Source organism: Cupressus sempervirens, chromosome 9 (assembly GCF_028749045.1).
Source record: "Cupressus sempervirens isolate cs-2001-9-10 chromosome 9, ASM2874904v1, whole genome shotgun sequence".
NCBI classification, from domain to species: domain Eukaryota; kingdom Viridiplantae; phylum Streptophyta; class Pinopsida; order Cupressales; family Cupressaceae; genus Cupressus; species Cupressus sempervirens.
Genome location: NC_143126.1, coordinates 588,346,697 through 588,372,151, shown reverse-complemented (window position 1 = coordinate 588,372,151; position 25,455 = coordinate 588,346,697). Strand labels below are relative to the sequence as shown.

General features: G+C 35.7%; 3 protein-coding genes across 4 annotated transcripts in view; 1 reads left to right on the top strand and 2 right to left on the bottom strand.

The window, feature by feature from the left end:
* The first annotated feature begins 1,839 nt into the window (after positions 1-1,839).
* Positions 1,840-25,455, top strand: part of LOC149540055 (DUF21 domain-containing protein At4g14240-like) — a 215,133-nt gene continuing 191,517 nt past the window's right edge. For both annotated transcript variants that reach the window (XM_089801251.1, XM_089801250.1), the window contains exon 1: positions 1,840-2,101. In XM_089801251.1, the coding sequence (XP_089657377.1) occupies positions 1,900-2,101 (202 nt within the window). In that variant the 5' untranslated portion in view covers positions 1,840-1,899. The remainder of the gene's footprint in view (positions 2,102-25,455) is intronic.
* On the bottom strand, positions 2,745-11,075 carry LOC149540057 (uncharacterized). The gene is made up of 3 exons (XM_089800282.1): positions 9,478-11,075; positions 9,198-9,346; positions 2,745-2,933 (listed from the first exon to the last, which is right to left on the bottom strand). Exons 1-3 carry the CDS (start codon positions 9,827-9,829, stop codon positions 2,745-2,747), a joined length of 690 nt encoding a protein of 229 aa, XP_089656408.1. The 5' UTR covers positions 9,830-11,075.
* Positions 11,086-12,279, bottom strand: LOC149540056 (uncharacterized). Its single transcript, XM_089800281.1, has 2 exons — positions 11,957-12,279; positions 11,086-11,734 (listed from the first exon to the last, which is right to left on the bottom strand). Exon 2 carries the CDS (start codon positions 11,704-11,706, stop codon positions 11,086-11,088), a length of 621 nt encoding a protein of 206 aa, XP_089656407.1. The 5' UTR covers positions 11,707-11,734; positions 11,957-12,279.

The window sequence follows — 25,455 nt, the reverse complement described above, 5'->3', positions numbered from 1 at the left end:
GTTTGGTTGATGGAACATAATAGGAATAGGAATACGAAATTAGATTATGTGTTATATTCTCTGTTTATGTGTTATATTCTTTGTTTGGTACACAAAATAATAATTGAGAATTGGAAGACATATTCCAATTTTTCCCTCGATTTGAGCATATGTCTATGCCAAAAAATATCAATTATTAAAATGGGCTATTCCTATTCCCTATCCAATTTCTCCAAATTCTATAATTTGTTAGGTCCATGGTATTTTGCGCACATAGGGTTTACTCATGCTCGAGTCCACTGATATTTTTCTTGTTAACAATTTGCATCATTTCCATTGTTCTTCTAATTGCCAACTGTGTGGGAGACAAATTTTGGGCTTTTCCAACTTCTTGAGTGCGTGCGTGGCTTTGTCTACAGTGGTCTGCCATATTATCGACTTACATGTTTTAAGTCGTTGCATTTTAAAAATAATTTACTTTGAGGGTTTTGATTGGAAATTGTTTGTTTGATGTTGAATGAGTTGTGGTTGAAACACAAAATAACATAATGCATATGGTGGAAAGACTGTCAAAAATATCAGTAGGAAATTGGTAATATAAATCTAAAAGTAGAGTTTAAACGTAACCTCATTTATATGTTCAATGTTGCAATGCTAAAAAATAACTTGACTTCCATAAGATTGGAAATAGTCACTAATGAAGGACTATGTTGCAGCTTGCAATGCTTTATGAAAAGACATCTACGCTTCAACGATTCCCAATAGAATGAATCAAGGTCTTGTATACATTTAGGTTGCAGCAACATCTATTGAGCCAACTAAATTCTCCAATTAAATCATTTTTTATAATTTAATAAATAATATCAAAATTATTATACAACGGTTTCTAATTTTTTATTTAATAAATAAAATATAATAAATGTGATTGGATCGACTAGTTAGCCACTGGCTTAGGTTGCTGCTTAACAACTAAGAACTTTAGTAGCTTCCAGTGTTGCTTGGAAGATGAGTCCACTATGAAAACTCTTAACACTGCAATGTGTCTTCACAATACCAAATGATGCTTCTAAACACTCATTAATCATCTTAGTGTTGCTTCAACTCAAACCAGAGTTAATAACCAAGTCTATGCGAGGATGAAATGAAACACGTACCCAAATCATGCAAGAATTGTACAATATTAAACAATCTAAAAGAAATGAAATAGTTCATAAAAATTCCTATTGCAAACTATTAGATCAAGTAGGTCATTTGTATCTACAAAGACAAGAATCAAAAAAAGTTTTGAAAGAAATAGCCATATGAAAACTTAAGATAGGTACCTGGTGAAAATCGTTGACAAGGAAATGATGTTCATCTCTCAAAGGTAAAGGCATAGTGTAAGAATAAGATTGCATTTGCATCTCTCTTCAGTTTGACACATAGTTTGAACTACACTGTCTAATTTCTATTAACCAAACTAAACAATGAAATAATTTAAATTCTTTATTATCTTCATTAAATAAAACAAAATAAAAATACATATTCTTTATAATTATTATAAAAAAAAACCAAAAAATAATAAATTAAAACAAATAAAATTAAACAAATAAAATTAAACAAAAATAAATAAAAACATAAACTTAACCTTATTCCAATTTCAATTTTATACAACCAAAAGAAATAGAATTGCCATTTTCTCTTCGTATTCTCTATTCCCATTCTCATTCCAATTTTCTATTCTAATTTTCAATTCCCATGCCACCAACCAACGGGCCCTTACGTTTGACTGTTCTTGCTGTGCTGAGCGATGGATTTTTGAAGAACGGTAGGTGCAGCCTGGGATGTTTGATGAAGCAAAGGCCCTGTATTTCTGATGGCATTCTGCACCGTATCAGCTGTTCAACATATTATCATATTTTTTCGGCTTTTTATCTCTGAATGAATCTGATGGCCGATGCATCTGTACTGCACGACATTAGTTTCGGATCGGTTTGGTGGTGGGTGTATGCGGGGATTTCAGCTTTCCTCGTTATGTTTGGAGGCATTATGTCTGGACTCACTCTCGGCTTGATGTCTTTGGGCTTGGTCGACTTGGAGGTTCTTCAAACTAGCGGCACTTCTTCCCAGAAAAAACAAGCAGGTATCTGCAATTTATACTTATTTTTCCTCATAAGTACTACAATTCGATGCACATCTTACAGAATGCACATGTACATGCTTGTTGCTTTAATCTCACTGAAACAAGGACCCATTAAAGAAAGATTTGAGCCATGCACGCAACTGCAACTTCGCCCGATTTTTTCTTAGAATTTTGCTATCATACCCGATTTATTTTTATGTTGAATGAGTGCGCTGTATAACAATTGATGTGCAATACTGATAGAATTATCTTCCGAGGAGTCCAGTAGAGTTAAATTATATTTGCATTGCTCATACTGATGCCTGAAACATTCCTAATTTTGTACAGATGAGTTAGGACTCCTACTCTTAGGGCCTTATCATGACTATGCACAAGGATGGCCTGCCGCTTGAACTGCCAGGCCCTTTTAATAACCTATACATCACCTACGTCTATGCAAGACGTGATATGATGCTCTGCCACTTCAATACTTGCGCCTTTGTAGTTCAGGAACTGGTTTTCTTTTTTCCAATATGGATTCAGAATTTCTGTACACAATTAATTAATCTGGCCTTGGCTGTGATTGAATTCTTGGTTTATTTCATCTCTCCTTAAAACATCTGAGATTCCTGATGAAGTGCACTCACTTAAATTTCGAGAGAATTTAGTAGCCCTTTTCTGAAATGTTTGAAGAATTCCATATGTTGGGATTAAAAATATTAACTGAGCCATGGCACATTGTCTGCGGTATTTTTGATGCTGCTATGTGGAAATAGAAACTTTTATGCTGCTGCAGCATACCGCCAGCACTCTCTGTAGCAGCAGCTAGCATCTCATTAAGCTGTGGGTGTACCTAATTTTTATTTGCATATTGCATAATTTGCTTTCTCGGTATGTATAATCTTAAATGGGGTAACGTGGGGACTAAATGTTGGAGTCCTTTCACCTTCAAACTAACATAGAGTCCTTTACCCTAAATTCTAAGTTTCCTTTTGGTAGAAAGAGCATTTAGACAATTTCCCAAACAAATTTTGTCTAAACCAATACAAATTTGTCTAAACAATCTTGGAATACACTATTCATAAGATTCATAAATGCTGCAGGGGCATTGGTTAATCCGAAGAACAAGACTATGAATTCATAGTGCTCATAACGGGTCCTAAAAGTTTTTTTATGAATATCTTCCTCCTTAATCTTGAGTTGATGATAATCCAATCTAAGGTAATCTTAGAAAATACTGATGCTACTCTCATTTGATAAAAAAAATCATCAATTTGGGGAAGTGGATATCTATTTTTGATGGTGACCTTGTCAAGCATTCTATAATCTATGAACAACCTCATGGTTCCATCCTTCTTTTTAAAAAACAATATTCGGGCTCTCCAAGGAGAGATGCTAGGGCGGATGAGCTTCTTATCTTATAATTCCTGCAACTGAACTTGCAATTCCATCAATTTTGTGGTAGTCATTCTATAAGATGCTCTGGATATGGGTTCAGCTCCAGGCACCAAATCTATGGTAAAATTGAATACCCTAAAAGGAGTTAGTCCAACTAGCTCCTCTAGGAACACATCTTGATAGTTCCTAAGGTAAGGATACCTTTTTGTAAATGATTCCTTTCTTCCCTCTCTGATATCCCCGTCCTCTAAAGTGTAAGTATCTTGATAAACCTTTTCTCGAATCTCATTCATATCTTCTATGTTTACTACATGAATCTCACACCCTTTTCTTCATCTCTTAAGCTGCATGGCTGATATTTGATGAGTTTTAACTTCATATGTTACCCCTTGAATAACTACAGGGTTTCCCCTATCATTTGAGCATTCCACTATTTTTGCAACACAATCCAGTTTTTCCCTATGCTTGCTAAGCCAATTAATTACCATAATGATATCATAGGATCCCAGAGGGGCTACATATAGGTAAACCTCAATTGAAAAGATTGGGAATTCTACCTAAGCCAAAAACAAACATTGATTGACCCAAGCCTTTTGATTGGTTTGCATACACAACAGTCCAAGGGTTTGCCATCTAACCTGTTATTTTTGGAAACCTACTTAACAATTTTAGAGATATAAAACATTCAACAGCTCTAGTATCAATTAATATAAAAATAGGGTTCTCATATATCTCACGTGGAATTTCTATAGGACCCAACTGGTGCTCTGCTTGATGAATATGCATTGCTGCATTGATTGTTTGCTGAAAAGCAATTTCCTTAGGTGGTAATGGAGGACGTGCTTGCTGATTAGACATGCCTTTACTAGGACATTGATTGGTGTAATGATCTCCACCATAGATAAAACAATCCCTTGCTGGTCTCTTCTTTTCATTTCCCGTACTGTTATTATTAATGTTGGAATTGCCATTGAAATCATTACTATTGTCTCCCCTATATTCAGGTTTGTTGGCCTTGAAATTCTTAAACCTTTTTTGTGAGTTCCTTGGTCAAAACTAGAGGAACTCCAATTTGCCTTTTCTTTATTGTCTTGGATGGAATCATCCGTTTGCAATTTTTATTCTTTGTCTAATAGCCTTTTCATGAGCCTCCTCCATGGTTCAGGGTGATAGTACATCAATGACTCCCCCAATTCTGTTATTCAGCCTCATGGTGAACTTCTTAATCTTGAAGTTTCCATCTTCTTGGCAAGTAGGGACAAACTTTATAGTTTGAGTGAACTTTTCCCAGTATCCATTCATCGACAGTCCCCTTGTTTAAGGTTTTGAAAATCCAATACTTTCTAATTGTAGAAGGATTGGGGTAACCACCCTTTTTTAAAGACACTGACAAACTTGTCCCAAGTAATATCGGCGGTCTTAAGATTCAACTCCATTTTACTGTTTTCCCACCAAGTAACAACTTCTTCAGTAAGCTGATATATTCCTCAAACAACATTTGAGGTTTTAGAAAAGCTCCTAATTCTGAAGTATATTTCCATCTTAGTTAACCATGTCTTAGCGGCATCCTCAGGCTCGGATCCTAAAAACTTTGGAGGTTTAATTTTCTTTATGTCAGCGGATAATGCACTGGCTATCTGATTCCTCTTTTGAATTTCTAGCTGAGTTGGAATTGGCCTTTTCTCTTGTTTGCTATGAGTGGATGGTTTTGGTTCAGTTCTGGGAAGGGGTGAGGATTGGGTGTCTTCATGTCCTTCCCCAAGTTGTTTTAACAGATCATTCATTCTTTTTTCCATTCACTCCATTAGAGCCTGGCTATCAAGTAGTACTTGAACAAGTTGGTCCATGAAACCTTGTGAGTTATCCTCCCTTGATATCTCATTTTGTGCTTGGTTGTTATTTTCATTGTTTGCCATTTGTATTTGAATCAAGTTTTCTTGAAATAAAGTTGGTCTCTACAAAAATAAAAGAATAAGTAAATAAACATTATCATTTTCTCTTCAACACTTCCTTTATTGATTTCCATTTCCAAATAAAAATAAAATAATGGGTTTTCTGTTGCAATTACAACTTCATTTATTACAAAATTTACCCACTACTATGACTACAAAGTTTCAATATTGTTCTTCAAGGAAATCAGATACCCTATCCCTCAGTATTCTGTCTTTTTCCTTATTTGAGCTTAGTTTGCCCTGTACAAGGTGCATGATACATCATAAGTGGATCAATTTGCTTTGAATTTCAGACTTTTATAATTTTGTTTCTCATGATTGCCTTCTTGGCAGGAGTTCATTTGACTCTTTCCTTTTTTATTCTGATTAAGGCATGAGCTAATGTTTCATCATCTCTAGGCATAGAGTAGAATGAGTAATCAAATCTAGGCATGTTCTTAATTATAAAGATATGAATTGGGTGATGGGGGTTTCTTTTGTGGTGTCATTGGGGTCCTCATTTTGCTCTCATTCAAACAATTCTAGTTTATTTTTAAGTTAATGGTGAACCAAGGTTCAATGTCGAACCCAAAGCTTCGATACCATATGTAATGACTTAATTTTCTAAAGAATAAAAATGTTAATATAACCTTTCTTTAATCGAATAGAACAAGCTAGCTACCCATTCACACGAAAGGAACAACATAAATTAATTGGCTAACTGTAATTTCATGAGAAGAGCTTAACAACCAAATGGAAGATTTAACTATCTTGATATGCTAGAATGAATAATTAGAAGAGTTAACTAATTATATTACACATGTTAAATAAAATAAATCTAATTGCAATTTCGAACTACCATTTCATAAGAAAACATGAAAGTAACCACACACACGCGCGCATGCGCATGCGCGCGCCGGCACGCCCGCACACACGCACACGCGCACACGCACGCGCACGCACGCACACCCACACACACACACACATGCACACGCACCCACACACACACGCACACACCCACGTACGCGCACACGCACGCACACACACACACGCACATGCACACACACACACATGCACGCACGGACACACACGGACGCACACACGCACACACACACGCACGCACGCACACACACACACACGCACGCACGCACACACACACGGACACACGCACGCACGCACGCACACACACGGACACACGCACGCACACACACCCCCGCCCGCCCACACACGCCCACACACACGCGCACATGCACGCACACACATGCACACGCACGCACACAGCTGAACTGAAATAAGATGTTACGGAAGGAAATGACATAATACTATCAAGGTTTAGATCACACCTTGTCTAGAAATAGGAATTTGTCTTCTCTATGCAAGTCTAGTCATTTGGAGGAGAGGAAAAACATTGGCAAAGGCTTAACCTCCTAACCATAGACCTAGTGTAATCCCCACTAATTCTCTACTAAGAACGACCCAACCCTGGATGGGATAAGTCCCATGTACACCATCTTGTCCTGCCACCTGAGCATTTTGGTGTTTGAGTTGTCAACTACATAGTCTACTAAACTGCGGGTACCTCCAATAGACAATCCATCTAGATATGAGTTATCCTGACCTCTAGTAACTATAGCAATATCATTCAGCACTAAACCTACCCTTGCCAGGGATTTTTCAAGTACACTGTGTGCCTAATCATCCACTGGTTGACTTGACAAACCAACTAATACCTGGTTCCCACTATGAGCTGACTAGCTTTAATAATTTTTAGTTATTCATTAATTCCTCATGCTCTGATACAACTTCCTAACTTGCAGGTTTATCAAGTTGTCCATATCACATGGACCGCACCACTCATTTCAACCATTCTTGGCTATCCTTGATCTAGCGTAGCCAATCCTTCCAAGTCACTTTATAAATATTCAGTTAGGTAGGTGAATTTTTGTTGTAGTCATATTGCAAAGAAGGAAAAGAAAGGAAGAAAAGATCGATTAATCTTCCATAATCTCAACGACGTATGCATTGTCAATGTATTCTGGAATATAAAGTGTATGTTCCACCGATTTCTTTGACATGGACAATTGAATTATCAGAAGTAAATCATTGTATAATAGAGGCCTTTATCAGCCTAAAGTGCTCACAGAACAACTGGTATAACATTCTCAATCTAGTTCGTATCACATAGGAAAAGAAACATGGTCCAATTGGACCACCTGATTATCAAGAAAACAACATTAATCAATACAATAAAAAAAATGACATGATACAAGGACTTCGGATGTGAATCTCTTAATGAAATAGGCAATCAATAACCCAAATGAGAGCTCTTAACTGTTATTGCAGTGTTGCATTTATTGCTAGCTGATATTGTATGTTTCAAGGAAACATGTAACTGCAGACTGGTAATAATAATTAGAAAGCTGCGAGAGCAAGAGCATGATCAACTATGATGGGAAAATAAATAGAAGGATGGTTGGCCAACGTAGGCGAGAAATGGCAAAAGGTGGAGTTACATTGCATGAATAAAAACATGGTGGTAGAGACATGCATATGAAGGTTACATTCTTGGTCGATGGACACGTAATCTTGGGGGAAACATGAAGGGCCAAAAAGAAAAAGAAAAATATTTATAAAGATCAATGGACATTTCCTAAATAAATAATAAATTTGATAAATTTCCACCCGCACTATTATATAAATAATACTCATAATACTTACATATATTTGTATGTGATATTTGTTACTATATGTATTTATATATGTATATATGTATTTGTATATGTATATAGATGTTATATTAAGAATCTAACATGTATATATGCACACACATTTATGTATATCTTATACGTACAAGCATAGTAACGTGAATTGGAATCGTATTGGAATCGGCACGGCCGAATCGAATCGTGAATCGGGGGTGAATCGCCGATGAATCGGCAAATTTGAAAAAACCCTTTAAATGTAAAGATTTTAACAATTTAAGACTTATTTCATGCACCCTTTATTTAATATAACTTAAAAACACTATAACATCATCAAATAGAATCTAACATACATAAACATGAAACATAAAATCCATCACATACGTAACTATGTTATCATTATGTACTAAAATGTAAATTGTATGCTAGCTGAAGTAAATAAAAATCAAATGATCATAATGATTCAAATCATAGAATCAGTAAGATGAAATCATGAAGATCTATAAGACAATAAATCATAAATGTATGTATAAATCTAAGATGAAGATCCATGAAAGTTTGAAACATATGTCTATCAGTGATTCAGTATCAATATCAAATTACCAATATCTATACAGTGTAAACAAAATATAAAAACAAGGCTCCAGCTCAAGCCTCATCATCCTCATCATCATCCTCTAGCTCTGCTACAGCCTCAACCTCAGCCTCTGAGTATCCAGTTTGCCTATGAGAAAGGCGTGTAAGGTAGGTCCTAGAGGACCGCCGAGCCATGTCCCCTGCATGGGCAATGGGCTCATGAATAACGTCGCTAGGGCCTGCGTCTGTGCGTGCACGTGTGCGTCTACCAATGCCTGAACGTTCTCTAGCTGCCTCCTCTGCCCTGGCCACAGCCTCAGCCTCTACATCCACTTGGTCAACCCACGCGCGGTCTTCCTCAGTGAAGACTGGGTCCACGGTCTCTGTGATCCACTCTGATTCTGGATCAATCTCCTCTAGAATGATCGGAGAGGAGTCAGCTCCCAAAATCTGTCTGATCCTAAGATGAAGGTTGTAATGAACAAAGACAAGATCATTCAACCTCTGCACTATCAACTTGTTTCTCCTCTTCGAGTGGATGTGCTCGAACATGGACCAACTGCGCTCACATCTAGAAGCGCTGCTCGGCTGACTCAGAATGCGGATGGCAATTTTTTGAAGGTTTGGGGTTGTGGCCTCAAACATTTGCCACCATCTATCTGAAATAAGGAAAAAACAAAAACAATTAGTCTCATTTATAGATTACAACTCTAAAATTAATGCATTATATAATCAACTTTAAGTTTAGAATCTAGATTCATGAACATTGAATATATTATTTAATTTTTACCTGGCTGTAGTGTTGTCTGAGCATTTATGGCCATCCTGCCAGAGAAAAGTGGCCCCTCCTTATTGTTGAACTGGTCTAGCTCAATAATCGTAGCAGCGCTATTTTCATCGCTACTCAATCTCTGAATCACTGTGTATAAGCTAGTGAGAACCTCCGCATCCGCCTTGAACTTAGGACGGAAACGAAATGCCGGATTCAGATAGTAAGTTGCTGCGTGGATGGGTCGATGGAGCTGATTCTGCCATCTCCCATCGATGATGTCCCAAATAGGGCCATACCTCTCCTGCACTCCTGCATATTGGGCTCTGATGGCCTCTTTGGCCCTATCCATGCCCTCATAAATGTAGCCCATAGAGGGCTTCTCCCCATCAGCAGTTCGTAGCAAAGCTACAAGGGGCTCAGTGACCTACATATAAAGTAAAACAAAAAATTTGAGTCAAAATTTAAATATAAAATAATATAACTTAAAGTAAAAGAAAAATACTAAATGTTAAATTGCAATAAATTTACCTTAAGGATTTTTCTAGCGGGTTTCCAAAAACCATCCTAATCAAATATGCAATCCGCCACATCTAACCCTATAGTGGTCGTAGCATAGGAAGAACAAATCCACTCCTGCCCAACAAACATGCTCCTCAATCCATCCCTTGATGTCAACAAGGACTGCAAGGTGATGAAATTCGAGGCAAACCTCGTGATACCTAGGCGAGCTAACTCCTTGCCTTTTGTGTACTTCCTCATTGTGCTAAGGACAAATGCATGATTATAAATGAATTTGCATATGTTTTTTGCCCTTTCCACACATGACTTGACAAACTCAAGTTTGCCAATTTCCTCCAACATGAGGTCAATGTAGTGTGCTGCACAAGGGGACCAAAATATGGTGGGGTGCCTCTCCATCAAAAGTTTACTTACAACAATTTTAAGTCAATTAGAAACTCAAATTTCAAAATTCAAATAAATTTATTTTCAAAACTTGCAAAGTTAAAAGTTTACCTGCTGCAACATAATTTGCTGCATTATCCGTCACCACCTGGATCACATTTTGTTCTCCCACCTCTGCTATAACTTCCTCAATAGCCTCACATAAATATGTGGCATTTTTCACATGTGCGGAAGCATCAATGGATTTTATGAACATGGTATATCCTACAAGTAACAAAACAAAGAATTATAATATTAAATGGATCATTAATGAATTAGCATTCAACAAATCAAAATTTACAATGTATGTAGGAAAGTAGAATGATCAATCACCTCCACAGGATACAAGAAAATTGAGAAGTGTTCTATTCCTCCTATCGGTCCAACCATCAGTCATGATGGTGCAACCCTTTGCAATCCATTCCTTTCGGTTCTCCTCGAGGTCAACCCTCATGTCCTCTACCATCTCATCTAGGAGGTATCTGCTCAACTCAGCCTCAGTTGGGGCTTTAAACCCCGGACCACAAATAGCAACCGCATCTATCATATTCTGCCAATAAGGAGCCCTGTCACAAATAAAAGTTTAGATGTCAAAGACTCAAATTATAAAACAAGTAGATATAATTAAAGTTTTACTTTTACTTTTAATTTTAGCTTTAAAGAAAACAAAGAAAAAAGAATCAATTACTTGGCTACAATAAATGGAATGTTGCAAAAGTACCAAAATTTGCAGATCTCTTTTCTGGCAGCATCGTGAATCTCCTTGTTCAAACCCATGCCCTCAAGCGTGGGTTGGGAACCAGGAGTAGTGCGGAGCACAAAGTAACTATCCATTATGTTTTTCCGCACTCTAGGCTGCAATAGGTTGGTGTGGGACTCTGTCTCAGTATGTGACCGACTAGCACTAGCACTAGCACGAGCAGAAGAACTAGGATAAAAAGGAGGCCTAGAAGAACCCTCTCCAACACAACCTACGGATGCGGAAGTTGATGCAGATGCAGATGTGGATGCGGCTGCGGATGCGAGAACATGGGAGCCAATACCCCTTAACCCTTCAACTTGCATTTTCCTATTTGCTTTGTCTTTTTCAATTTTTTCTAATGCCATTAAGCAAGCGCGTTTTGCCTCAAGAGTTTGGTGAGTGCAAACTGTAACATCATGTCCAGGTATAGCAGCAATGTGGAATTTCAATCTATAAATACCCCCGGAAGTTATTTTTTCTTTACAAAACATGCATTTTGTTTGATATTTGGTTCTTCCAGGAAACTCTTCATTATATTTCCAACATTCATCTTTTTTACCCATTGGAATTTGCGAAAAATGAGAGCAAAGGCTGCTGCAATAAATTTTTTTATGTAAAATATCAAAATTTGAAGCTAATAAAAATTAGAAAACAACAAACCCTAGCTTGCAACTTAGTAAAAATAAAGAACATTCAAGATTTACACTAAAATTCTTGAAAACTATAGAAATTTAACAAAAAACGCATAATACACTAAAAATTAAACAAAAAATGCATAATACACTAACATGCAAGAAAAAAATAAGCACTTACCTCTTGCAAATGAGTTGAGGAGTGTTGATATTGGCTCCTTAATGCTCCCAAAGCAATTGATGGGCTCCCCAAATGGCCTGCTGATCTCTTTGGTGCTCCTCCTTCTTGCCGGTTGGAAACCTATGGCTTTTCTTTTCTCTTCTTCTCTCTCACTTTTCCTCTCTTCTACTCATGCTTCACAAATAGAAGGCCCTTTAGGGTTATAACAAAGAGAATAGGTCAAAAACAAAGTGAAAAAAACAAGTGATTTTAAAAAAAATTTCAACTTCCCTTTTTACATGCCGCGGGCGATTCATAGCCGATTTTTTAAGGCGATTTTGGCGATTTTTACATGAATTGCCTGAATTGCCGATTCAGGCGATTTATGGCCCAGAAATTGGCAATACCGATTCACGATTCAAAAAAAATCGCGCAGGATGAATCGGGTCGCGGAATCGCCGATTTAGGCAATTCTCGTTACTATGCGTACAAGTATACCTAAATACTATGGGTATCATCTATATAATACATCCGGCAACAGGAAATGTCGAGTTTCCAATTTAAGGTAATAATCTTTTCTTTTTTATTATTTATGTCTTTATAATTTAGATGACCTAGTCAGCTCATAGTGGACACTTGGCACTATTTAGTCTGCCCTAGTTTGTTTTACCTTGGCCAAAGTGGTTTAGACGAATAGTTGACAAATTCAGTGGCAGGTTGGTCATCGTGCCCTGTTTCGTCGCTGTCAATGCTTTCCCCTCTTCATCATGCACCTACAAGGAAAAGTAACATGGTGAAAGTACACTTCCAAATCATTCAAAATGCAGATAATGTAATCAAAACAAATAATCATATCAACCAACCATTTCCGATTTACACGAAATCAAAACAAATAACTAATTTAATCAACCTTTTCCAAATTCACAAGAAATCTCAATGACTATATAGAACATTTTAAATTTAAACAAAATATGGGATGTAACATTGTCTTGCTATGAGGGTTGTCTTTATTTTTTGGTCAACACTTGAGTCGCCTCCAATCCTTCACATCCAAATCCCTTTCCTTCATGATCAAGATTTACCTTTTATATTTTATAAGTTGCAAATTTTTCCTGTGTAATCAGAACAACACTCGGCTTTTCCCAAAGTATATTCAGAAATTTTCAAATTGGAGTTTCAACAAGGTTTGAGATTGTGCATGTGCAAGTGAATTACATTCAAGATGCAAGGTGAGATTTCATTATTGATTAGGCATTCTAATGACTTTCGCATTGTATTTTCAGATTCACCAAGTTTGTAAACAATTGAAACTATCAACATAATCCTTGATCCAAACTTGCAACTTAGGATTGACTTCGATCGTATAAGACCTTGGTCAAACTTTTCTTTTCCAACCATGAGACTTCGAAATCACTGCCAAGCTAAACAAACTATGACCTGCTAAGTGGAAAAAAGTTGGGTCCCCATGCAGTGGGGCTTGTGTGTTTTACAACACAACATATAAAATTATAGAATATAAAGCTTTCAGATAATAATGTCAACCTCAGTCCATAATCAATCCATTTTAGATCCTCAGGGTGGACACTTCCATTCACGGAACAAGACACGCCAGATAATTCCATAGTAGATAATAGTAGAGGAAAAGATGAGATTTTGTTAAAATAGTAGGATCGCTGCAAATGTACTAAGCACTGCCATATCCTTGGTATGTGTTTTTCAAATGGCAGTGACCTCTTATTTATAATGAGAAAAGGATAAGAAGAGACATGTACCTTCATGGACATGTCTATTCGTTAATTTGATAATTAATATAATAAAAAATTTAATCATATATATATATATATATATCACTATTATATTTATTTTTTCTATATAATAAACTTCTATCTCATATGTAATTATATCTCATATATATAATTATATATAACCATAGTTTTATACAACTGAAGCTACCAAACATCAACAGATTTAAATTAGCTTTTCTTGCAGAAGAAATGACAGTGAGACAATAGCATGCTCACACTCTAGTTCCAAAGGAAGTACAAAGAATATGGAGCTATAAATAGAGAAGGTGATGAGGAGTGCTGATCCTTTTCCATTAAGAACCAGACATCAGATCTTAAGCCTATGCCAATTCCAAAATCTTCACCAGTAAAAAGGAAGTAGTCAAAGTTTGTGACATTAGACCTAGATCACCCAAGAGAACCCTTTTCTTTGCCTTAAGCCTATTGGCTTCTCTACCATTTGAGATACTATAATGTCCCTTATTGGGATATTCCTAAATTTTGCCCTAAAACCACAATTTCGATTTGCTAAGAGATATATAGTACATAATACAAATTTACTAATTGAAATGCCCTTAACAAGAGAAATCCTAGTCTAGATCTTGCACACAATATTTATCACTAGAAATTGACAATACATCATAAGCCATGATAGTATATATCTTACTAATCATTGGTAAACATCATGATATCATTAACATCAGTGATATTGAAATCCAAATAAGCAATAGCCAATTCCTATAATAGTCTCATTATGAATTTGTTGAATCATGTGCAAACCGTTGTCTCAAGGTTTGTTTCCCTTGTACTACGAGACTATCGAAGGTAGGTGGCTCTTCCATCCCTTAGAATCGAAGGTAGGTGGCTCTTCCATCCCTTAGTTCATCTTGAAGACTGGCCATCCTTGTTAATCAAGCCTAAGAGCATGGAAGGTTGGTCTTCCATTCCACCTCTTGGCCCACGAGCATGGAAGGTTGGTCATCCATTCCATCTCAGGATGGCATACTCGATAAGACCATGAAGGCTGGTCTTCCTTCACCTTTCTTGAACTTAGAAGGCTGGCCACCTTTCCTATTTGCAATCCATTTCTCTAAATACAGTATGGGTTATTATACAAATTTTCCAGTACAGGTTAAAAATGAAAAGCAGCATTTAGATCACTCACAAAGATCAATAATTTCTGCAAGGATCTCTATTGCATGAACACATACGTATAGATCTATAATTCAAGTTATTTATCAGATATATCTTAATTAATATTGCAGCTAATATTAATTCCAGTTCTCATTTCAAGTCTTTTTCTGCTAATCCTTCTGGATCATTCAATGCCTTTTCGAAGAGTAGACCTGCCCTATTTATAATTCCCATAACGGGATGAATTGCCACAAACTTGCAACTTTTAGGAAGGGATACAACTAAGTGAAGTGTCCCTTTTTAATTAATCATTTTTCTTCAAAACCAGTTCATGTCTTTCCAATTACACCCACTGCCTCTTCCTGCTTGCTGTTCGCTGAAGATAATAATTAATTTTCTTTAAAGGAAGGTGCCAATCCCGTTCATTATTCATTGCTCCCATTGGCGATCTTGCTTATATTGTTATTGTTTCCCCTACTGTGGGGGGCATGTCAAAACACCCTTCCCAAGGCTAATTGTCCTCGAGCAATTTTAAATTGGCATGGTCAAAGATTTTGGTTCCTTCCCAAGTGGTATCTTCCACAGGCAAGCTTTTCCATTAAACAAAATACTCAGGAATAGTCTTATTCCTTAATTTCTTTTTTAGCATATCAATAATGGATTTAGTTCCAAAAATCAATTTCCCTTCATCATCGAGCAGAGGGAACTCTGAACATGGTCTGATATGTTGTTCTAGTACCTTCTTTAGGCAAGACAAGCGTGAAGACTATGAACTTTGCTGCTCACAGATAACTCCAACTCATAAGCAACCTCACCGATGCTCCTTAAAATCTAGTAAGGCCTATATAATTTTTTTTGAGTTTCTCGGATCCACTTTCTTTTGTTAAGATTTCTTATAAGGTTACAATCTTAAGAAGACAACGTCCCCAACTTTGAATGTCCTTTTAGTTCTTTGATCAACATATATCTTTTGTTGATTTTACACTTGGTGCAAGTTATCTTGAAGTGTATTCATAATGTTTACATTTTGTTGCACAAAGCCTCTAGATCCTGGCACTTGACTTTTGACGAGAATTTAATCTACAAATAAAGTCGCCTTTGTATCCATGTAAGGATTTGAAAGGAATAATTCCTATCAACATATGATGAGTAGTGTTATAGCAAAACTCCCCAAGGTGTATCCATTTGTTCGATGTATTTTTCTGTTCAATGACATAGTTTCTTAGATATCCCTCAAGTCATTTATTAACAATCTTAGTTTGTCCATTGCTTTGTGGGCAGTAACTTGTACTTGGAGTGAGTTTAGCCTTTGCTAGTCCAAAAATGTCTTGCCAGATCAAAGGAGAATGCTATCCCTGTTGCTGACAATGTTTTTCTGTAAATCATGCAATTTTAAAATTTCTTTGAAGAAGACATTTGCTACTTGAAGGGCTCTATAGTTGGTATAATGGAAAGGAAGTGTGCATACTTACTTAGAGAGTCCAATGCAACGTATATACATTCATTTCCTTGCACTTTTGAGAGTTTGGTAATGAAATCCAATGAAATAATTTCTCATTTCTGAATAAGTATAGGTAGGGGTTGAAGTATTCTTGTGGAAAATGAATGTTTTTAATTCCTTTTGTTGGGACTCAAAAGTTTCAAAACACCGACACCTTTGACACACTATGCACTCTCTAATGTGTTTGTAGGATGTTTCCCTTCAGACCTTTCCAAGAGAATCTCTCTCCTATTTGTTTGTATGTTTTGTAGTACCTTTAATGTCCTACTAATGGGGTGTCACTATAGGCTTTCATAATATCTTCCTTCATTTTTTATCCAAAAGAAATATATATTCTATTTTTGTAGACGATGAGTTCATCTAATACTTGGTACCTTTCATATTGTATTCTTCCTTCTTATATATCATTTCCTAATGTGTCCTTGGCTTATTCTGCAATTATAATTTTTTTCCATTTTGTGGAGACATTCGTCATGAAGCATAGGTGGGGTCTTCATGATAGGTCACCAACTACACCATTATTTTACCATTTCATGCACTTGACATTGAAGACATAGTCTTATAATTTGCTCGCCTATTTCTATTGTTTGTCATTTAAATCATTTTGGTTTAAGAAGAAGCTTAGGCTATTATGATTAGTTTTTGCAATGAACCTCTCACAAACTATGTATTATTTCTTGATTAAGTCTGTTAGAGGTGGAGATAACTTTGAGAAGCCTTTAACGAATGTTTTGTAGCTGTGGCAAAGTCCCAAAAATCCTCTTTTATGTGTTAATGTCATCGGTCTTGGCCCATTTCTTATGGATTTAATCTTTTCTTCATCGATGCTGACTCCTTGTGCACTGATTATATCCTAGATATAAATTTTCCTCCGATCCAAGTTCACATTTGGACATTTTGGCAAATACTGATTGCCATTCAAATATTACCCCAACATCGTATGTGTGTCTTAGGTGTTCTTGCCAAATTTTGCTAGAAATAAGAATGCCTTCTAAAAATACCAAGATAAGCTAAGATAATGACATTAATGTCCAACAAGAGACCAACAAGGGTCTAAGGGACTGAAAGATACAACAGTACAATGAAGTCAAGTAACCAGGAGGAGCACCCAACCGTGACCAGGAAAAAAGCACCACAAAAAGAGAAAAGAAACAACCAGAAGAAAGAGAGAAGGACCATCAGTCCTTTCTTGGTACAAAGAATCCCATACAAAGGGATAAGGACTAGGACGAGCAAGGGGCTGGGCCCAGCTCCGTCTCTACCTCTGTATAACTGTGGGGGTAGTGTGCTGCTATCTAAGGAACCCAAACTGAGGTTTGACTGATCTTGTGTGTCCGAAGGTAGGCGGATGGGGTCATTTCCTGCTCTTGGAAGTGGGCGTGGACGGAAAGAAGTCTGTGATGAGTCGATCCAAGGTCTAGTTCTCAGGGAACCAGAGCTGTAAAATGTGATCTTTCAGTTGGGAGGCCTCCCAGAGGTAGAGTGCAAGGCACTTCTAGTCAAAGTAACTGAAAAAAGCAGAGAGGAATTTTCTTAGTTTTTTGCTAAATAAGTGATTCATGCAAGATTGAAAGGTTGTAGGGGAATTGCTTAGTTTGAAAGGCAAAACAAGGAACTCAATGTGCCCAAAATGACATCGTTCATCCTTGCCTTGATTTGGTGGTCTCATGAATGTGGATGAATTTTTGAGAAGTACATTTGCCTATGTAGCTCATCAATTAGTTCATCTACCCTAGGAACGCTTGTACTGTTAGGAAAGTTGGATAAAACATTCTTTACTTTTTAATTCCTCTTTATGAAGTAGCTTCTCAAACAAGCTGGAGAGCTTTAATAACTAATGTGACTTTATATTATAACTTTATTTTAGTCACTCCTTAATTCAAGTAATATTATGCACTTAATTATTAATTATTATTAAAATAAAACTTTAATATTAATTATAATATTATAACTTTACCATTAATCATCACAAATCAATTTTGACTTCATTAAGAGGTTGGCCACTGCATTCATTGCTAACCGGGGTGCCTTACTAAAAATAGTAAGTGTCAATCTTTATCAACCCTTGATTTTCTATAATTAGTAAATTCTTGAATACTTGATCAAGACAAAGGTGCCAAGGATCATCGTTGTAATTGAGGCCAGTCCAGGTGCCTACCAAATATAGAAGCGCTAGTTAGAGACTTATAATAAATAGTAAGTGTACTAAATTGAACCAAAGGAAGAGAGCAACCATGAATGCTTCTATAGTCTGAAAGGCAAAGAGTTTTCTGTTCTACTAACTAAGAAACCCTTTAACCATCTAACTTTGTCTACGAGGGCCAATGATAAGCTAATCCAAACAAACTTTGATGCTTGTGAAATGGGGAAAACATTACACAAAAGCACTCACCAAATCACAAATTGACTTTGATAGTACTTTAACGAATAAGCAAGTTTCCCATTTCTCTATAATCATAGGTACCACTAGCTTATATATACCTCTATATATATTACGCCGAGAGTAATCGTTCTCGAGGCGCCTATTTTCATTTAATCCCAAGGTTATTTTAATCACAGTTGGGATTTATGAAAATGAAAATAGGCGCCTCGAGAACGATTACTCTCGGCGTAATATATATAGAGGTATATATAAGCTAGTGGCAATTGCGGCGCAATAGGAAAAGTATTTTTAAATTTTTTTTTTTTTTTAAAGGTAAGTGCTGAATTATTTATTTCTTTTTAAATACAATTGTATAAACTTACTATAAAAATGTAATAGTGTAAACTTACTATAAAATTATTCTTGAATATTTTATTTTTTAATTCTATATATGGTGTTTATTTGCATCACTTTAATTCAGTTTTATTTTAAGCATATTGTTACGTAAAATGTTATATTGAAGAGTAGAGTTATAGTTAGGGTTAGGGTTAGTGTTAGGGTTGGGGCTATTGTTAGGGTTTGAGTTATGGATAGGGTTAGAGTTATGGTTAGGAATAGAGTTACAATTAGAGTCAGGATTAGTATTAGGGTTAGGGCTAGGGTTATTTTTAGGATTATGAATCTTGTTAGGGTTATAGTTAAGGTTAGGTTTAGAATTAGAGTTAGAGTTAATGTTAGGATTAGGGTTAGAATTTGGGTTACAAATATAGTTAGGGTTAGAATTAGAGTTAGGGTTAGGGTTAAGGAAAGGGCGAGGGTAAGAATAAGGGTTTAGGTTAAACATATAGTTAGGGTTAGGATTAGAATTAGAGTTAGGGTTTGAGTTAGAGGTAGAGTTAGAATTGGAGCTTGAATAAGGGCCAGAGTTAGAGTTTAAATTAGGGTTATAATTAGGGTTAAAATTAGGGTTAGGGTTGGGTTAAAATTAGATTTACGGTTAGAGTTAGAGAAAGGGTTAGTTTTAGGGTGATGGTTAAGGTTAGGTTTATATTTAGAGTTAGGGTTGTATATAGAGTTACATCAGGGTTAAGGTTAGGGTAAGGGTTTGAGTTGGGGTTAAGGTTAGGGTTAGGGCTATGGTTTTCATCTAGATTAAAGTAAGGGTTAAGGTTAGAGTTAGAGTTTTGAGTTAGGGTTAAGGTTAGAGTTAGGGTTAGGTTACGATTTTAGTGAAGGTTAAACTAAGGATTAGGGTTAGGATTAGAGTCTAATTATGGTAGAGTTAGATTTACAGTCAGGGTTATATTTAGGGTTAGAGTTAGGGGTAGGATTATGGTTTAAAAAAAGTAATTTTATTTTTGGCATATTGTAATGTAAAATGTTATAGTCAAGCATAGATATATGGTTAGGGACAAAGTTACCATTACAATTAATGTTAACCTTAGGGATAGAATAAGGGTTAGGGTTAGCATTAGGGTTAGGGCTGGAGTTAAGGTTAGGGTTTAAGTTATGGTTAAGGTTAGGGTTAGAGTTACGGTTATGGTTATTGTTAGAGTTATGGTTAAGGTTTGGGTTAGAGTTATGTTTATGGTTAAGGTTAGGGTTAGAGTTATGGTTATGGTTAAGGTTTGGATTAGAGTTATGTTTATGGTTAAGGTTAGGGTTAGAGTTATGGTCATAGTTAAGGTTAGGGTTAGAGTTATGGTTATGGTTAAGGTTACTGTTATAGTAAGACTAGGGTTAGGGTTTGAGTCAAGGTTAAGGTTAGAGTGAAGGTTAGGGTTTGAGTCAAGATTAAAGTAAGGGTTAGGGTTAGGGTTAGAGTCCAATTATGGTAGTGTTAGATTTAGGGTTAGAGTTATGCTCATGGTTAAGGTTAGGGTTAGGGTTATTATAAGGCTTGAGTTAGGGTTATTGTAGGGATAGGGTTAGGGTTTGAGTCAGGTTAAGGTTAGGTTTAGGATTAGGGTTAGGGTTTTAGTTAGGATTAAAGTTAGGGTTAGGGTTAGGGTTAGAGTCTAGTTATGGTAGAGTTAGATTTAGGGTTAGAGTTAGGGATAGAGTTATGTTTATGGTTAAGTTTAGGGTTAGAGTTATGCTCATGGTTAAGATTGGGGTTAGACTTATGGTTATGGTTAGGGTTAGGGTTATAGTAGGGCCAAGGTTAGGGTTAGGGCTTGAGTAAGGGTTAAGGTTCTAGAGTTATGGTTAGGGAAAAGTTTTGAGCCAAGATTAAAGTTAGGGTTAGGGTTATGGTTAGAGTCCAATTATGGTAGAGTTAGATTTAGGGTTAGAGTTAGGGACAAATTAATGTTTATGGTTAAGGTTAGTGTTAAAGTTAGGGTTAGGGTTAGTGTTAGAGTTAAGGTTAGGGTTAAGGTTAGGGTTAGTGTTAAGGTTAGGGTTAGGGTTAGAGTTAAAGTTAGGGTTAGCATTAGGATGAAAATTAGGGTAAGGGATAGGGTTTGAATTAGAATTAGGGTTCTTGTTAGGGTTAGAGTTACAGTTAGGGTTAGAGTTAGAGTTAGGGTTAGGGTTAGGTTTAAAATTAGAGTTAGAGTTGGGATTAGGGTTAGGGTTAGAATTAGGGTTAGAAATATAGTTAGGATTAGAGATAGAGTTAGGGTTAGGGTAAGGGTAAGAATTAGGGTGAGGGTTAGAATTAGGGTTACAAATATAGTTAGGGTTAGTGTTAGGGTTAGAATAAGAGTTAGGTTAGGGTTAGAGATAGAGTTAGAATTAGAGTCTGAATAAGGGTTGGAGTTAGAGTTAGAGTTAGAGTTAGGGTTATATTTAGGGTTAGAATTAAGGCTAGGATTAGAATTAGTGTTAGAGTTAGGGTTACGGTTAGTGTTAGGGTTATGGTTAGGGTTAGCATTAGGGTTAGGGTTATGGTTAGGATTAGCATTAGGGTTAGGGTTACAATTAGAGTTAGAGTTAAAATTAGAGGTAGTGTTAGTGTTAGTGTTCATATAAGAGTTAGAGTTAGAATTAGAGTTAGAGTTAGGGTTCAAGTTAGAGTTAGAGTTAAAGTTAGAGATAGAGTTGTGATCAAGGTTAGATTAGGGTTAAAGTTAAAGTTACCTGATTAGATTTAGGGTTAGGGTAAGAGTTAGGGCTAGGATTAGGATTAGAATTAGGGTTAGGGTTAGAATTAGCATTAGATTTAGGATTATAAAGGGTTAAGGTTAGGGTTAGGGGGAGAATTAAAGTTAGAGATAGAGTTAGAGTTAGAGTTAGGGTTAGGGTTAGGGTTAAAATTAGAATTATCTAGTTAGAGTTAGAGTTAGAGTTAAGGTTTGTGTTATTATTGCTGTTAAGATAATTTTTGGGTTACTAATCATATTATAGCTAATAAAATTATAATTAATAAATATTATTACTCTAAATTATAATTATAATTTAGAGTTAGGGTTAGGGTTAGGGTTAATTGTAATCACACTCTCTCTCACATGTCCCATTCTATAATTACCCCCCCAATAATGTATACCCTCCCCACTCCCCCTACATTGTTCTCTTTGTCCATCTCTTTCTCTACATATATACATCTCTCCCTCCATAATTATTGTCATTGTCTATCACTACACGTCATACTCTTCCTCTCCCCATCATTGTCTACATCTCTTTTGGTCCTTATATATTCTTTTTCTTATTTAGCTCATCTCTGCTTACTCCCCTTCTATATATCTACATCACCTGCCCCCTCTAATCATCTCTCTCTCTCTCTCTCTCTCTCTCTCCCCCCCCTCTTTCTCTCTCCTTATTTTTCACTACATCTATCTATGTCTACCTCATGTCTCTCACTCTCTCCCCCTTGTCTCACTCTTTCTCTCTACCACATCACCTCATGTGCTCTCTCTCTCTCTCTCTCTCTCTCTCTCTCTCTCTCTCTCTCTCTCTCTCACTCACTCACTCACTCACACACACACACACACCATCTTCATGTTTATATATCTCTAAAATGCTCTATGTATGTCTACCTCATGTCTCTCACCCTCTTCCCCTTCTCTCTCTCTCTCTCTCTCTCTCTCTCTCACACACACACACACACACAGACACTCACTCATGGCCTCTCTCTCTCCACCATCTCCATCTCCATCTATTTTGGACCCTTATGCTTTTTCTCTCCATGGCTCATCTCTCCCCCCTCCCCTTTTCCTTCTACCCCCTCTAAGATTATCCTCTCTCTCTCTCTCTCTCTCTCTCTCTCTCTCTCTCTCTCTCTCACACACACACACACACACACACACACACACACACATTGCATCATGTTATTTATCTCACTCTTTCTTTGTATCACGTCGCCTCATGTTAACTCTCTCTCTCTCTCTCTCTCTCACACACACACACACACACACACACACACACACACATGTCACCTCATGTTATTTGTCTCTCTTTAAATTTGACTTCATTTCTAAAGTTTGTCCCAATTTATTATTTTTGTTTGTATTTCTATAATATAAAATCAAGTACATTTAATAGAACTTAATTATCGTTAATAGTTTTTTATACAATTAATAAATTTAGGTAAAATTTTATAATTTTTATATTTAATTTAAGTAACAATTTTATTATCTTTTCTTTCGTTAATATAAATATTATGTGAAAATTCATTTGTAAAATCTAAAATAATTTCTAAACTTCAATATTTTACAACCTCCAAAATCTTATTATTTTAATGATAAAATAAAATTACATATATAAAAATCTTTATTTTTAAGATTTGAAAAAATAATAAACTTTCATATAAAATGAAAAACTGCAAGCGAAACAGTAGCCAAAAAAGATTTACAGAAAGTTTTTCCTTTCTACTTTACAATTCATTACCAAAATAATAGCAGATTTTCAAAAGAAAGAGAATATTTGTGAAAATAAAAACTTTCTGCAGTTATCTCAAACTGTTATTAACTTATTACTAAGTTTTTCTAGATTTAGTACTATTCTCTGGATGAACTCAAAGATATTAATAATCAATATTTGTAATAATAAAATTAAAAACAACATCAAGACTAACAATAATTATAAAAAAATTAAGAATAGCAGCAACAATAATAATAAGAAAAGAGTAATTTCTTTCAGTGTTTTGTCTCTTCCATGCACCGTTTAATCTAATAGTCATGCACCAATTCACCGAATAAGGAAGAGAATGTAACATGCAGTTTGAACTTTGAGTTTTTAGAATCATGAATTTACGCATGAAATACGGAGAATCAAGTAGTTATAAATTATTAATCACAAGTTCTACAGCTGTTTATGTTTGTTGTAACAGCAGTTACATAGGAATCTTCGGCCAGTCTCATTTGATAAAATTAGATTAAGTACAAAGTTAGTCTTGATTGTAGTGTAGTTAAATAAGCATGTGAAAGTCTATATGAGGCATTTCTCAATATAAAATATGGCAATTGTAATCTATTTTAAGCAGACGAATTAATACAAAAACTAAAGTTTTTTCTCCATTCTCGTTTTGCTGTAGCAATTGTGTTTTTGATATTTTTGATAAGTGCTATAGCATGTTATATTTAACATTAAATTAATCTTTATTATTATATTTAACAATAGTTTCAAACATTATTAAAAAGACTCTAAATACAACCAAATCACATAATCTAAGAACTAAAACATAAGTACCCATCACAGGAGTAGTTAGAATGCCTAAAATTGCTAAAATAATTGCACCTGCAACTACCATTATAGAAGCAATTTGTTCCTCCAATCTGTTATCTTTCTTAGACTAAAGGAGCACAAGAAAAAGTGAGATTGATATTATGAGTTACAAAAGAAATTTGAATGTATTTATAAGCATTTTTGCTCAGAGATTTCCTATAACATTGTGTTAATACCAGATTTTTCTTTTTTTTCAATTGTATTGCTAAGAAAATCACCATGGCCGCACTCTATATCCAGAGCAATTATCACATTGGACAAGTCGTTCAGCATTGACATAATTATCCGCAACATTGTCCAATGAAGAATCCCATCAGAATGCCACACGCTAGACATCGTGACAAAATTACAAACTGGTGGGAATGAGCCAGAACCTCTCAATCTGCACTTAACCAGATTAAACCACCAAAAAAATAGGTAGCAGGAAGGAACCTATAAATTGGAGCAACAGCAGAGCCAATTCCAAATGCATATCTAGATCCAGAGTCAGTCGTTTACCTTTAATGTATTCCCATTCAGTCCCAGCAACGCGCTAATAGCATCAGGAAGCTCCATGCATGAATCAGAAGAAAATGGATAGATCTGGTTAGGAAAGTATATATTGGACCAAAATATTTCAAAAATAGAAAAGAAGACACCCCTAAAACACTCCCATCAAGCACCATTAACAATGAAAAGTATTATAAAATATATAAATCAAATAGGTTTTGAATACAAATCTAAATCTAAATCAAACATGCAAGACTAAACTTTTAAATGCAAGCCTAAATAGTTATGAACAGAATTCTAAATCTAAATGAAATTAATTAAAATTGAAATCTAAATCAAAGTAGAATATTATAACTAATTTTGAATTTCAATTTACATCTACATCTAAATCTAAATGAAAATGTAAATAAAAAATAGAAATCTCACTTGCAAAAATGTTACTCCAAAACTTCAATCTACTCCTATTCAAAAATTCCAATCTAATCCTCCAATAACCTCCACCTCTTCCTTCCTGCAAAAACATAAAATGAAAATGAAATGAGGAGCCTTGGTTTTATAACTTCTGAGAGGCTCCTCATATCCC

Excerpts from the sequence above, each read along its gene's own strand:
- LOC149540056 (XM_089800281.1), bottom strand. The coding sequence starts at position 11,706 with ATGGGTAAAAAAGATGAATGTTGGAAATATAATGAAGAGTTTCCTGGA.
- LOC149540057 (XM_089800282.1), bottom strand. The coding sequence starts at position 9,829 with ATGGGCTACATTTATGAGGGCATGGATAGGGCCAAAGAGGCCATCAGA. Across the intron at positions 9,347-9,477 it reads TCAGACAACACTACAGCCAG|ATAGATGGTGGCAAATGTTT; the intron begins GTAAAAATTAAA and ends TCCTTATTTCAG. Across the intron at positions 2,934-9,197 it reads AGAGGAGAAACAAGTTGATA|GTACACCCACAGCTTAATGA; the intron begins GTGCAGAGGTTG and ends AATAAAAATTAG.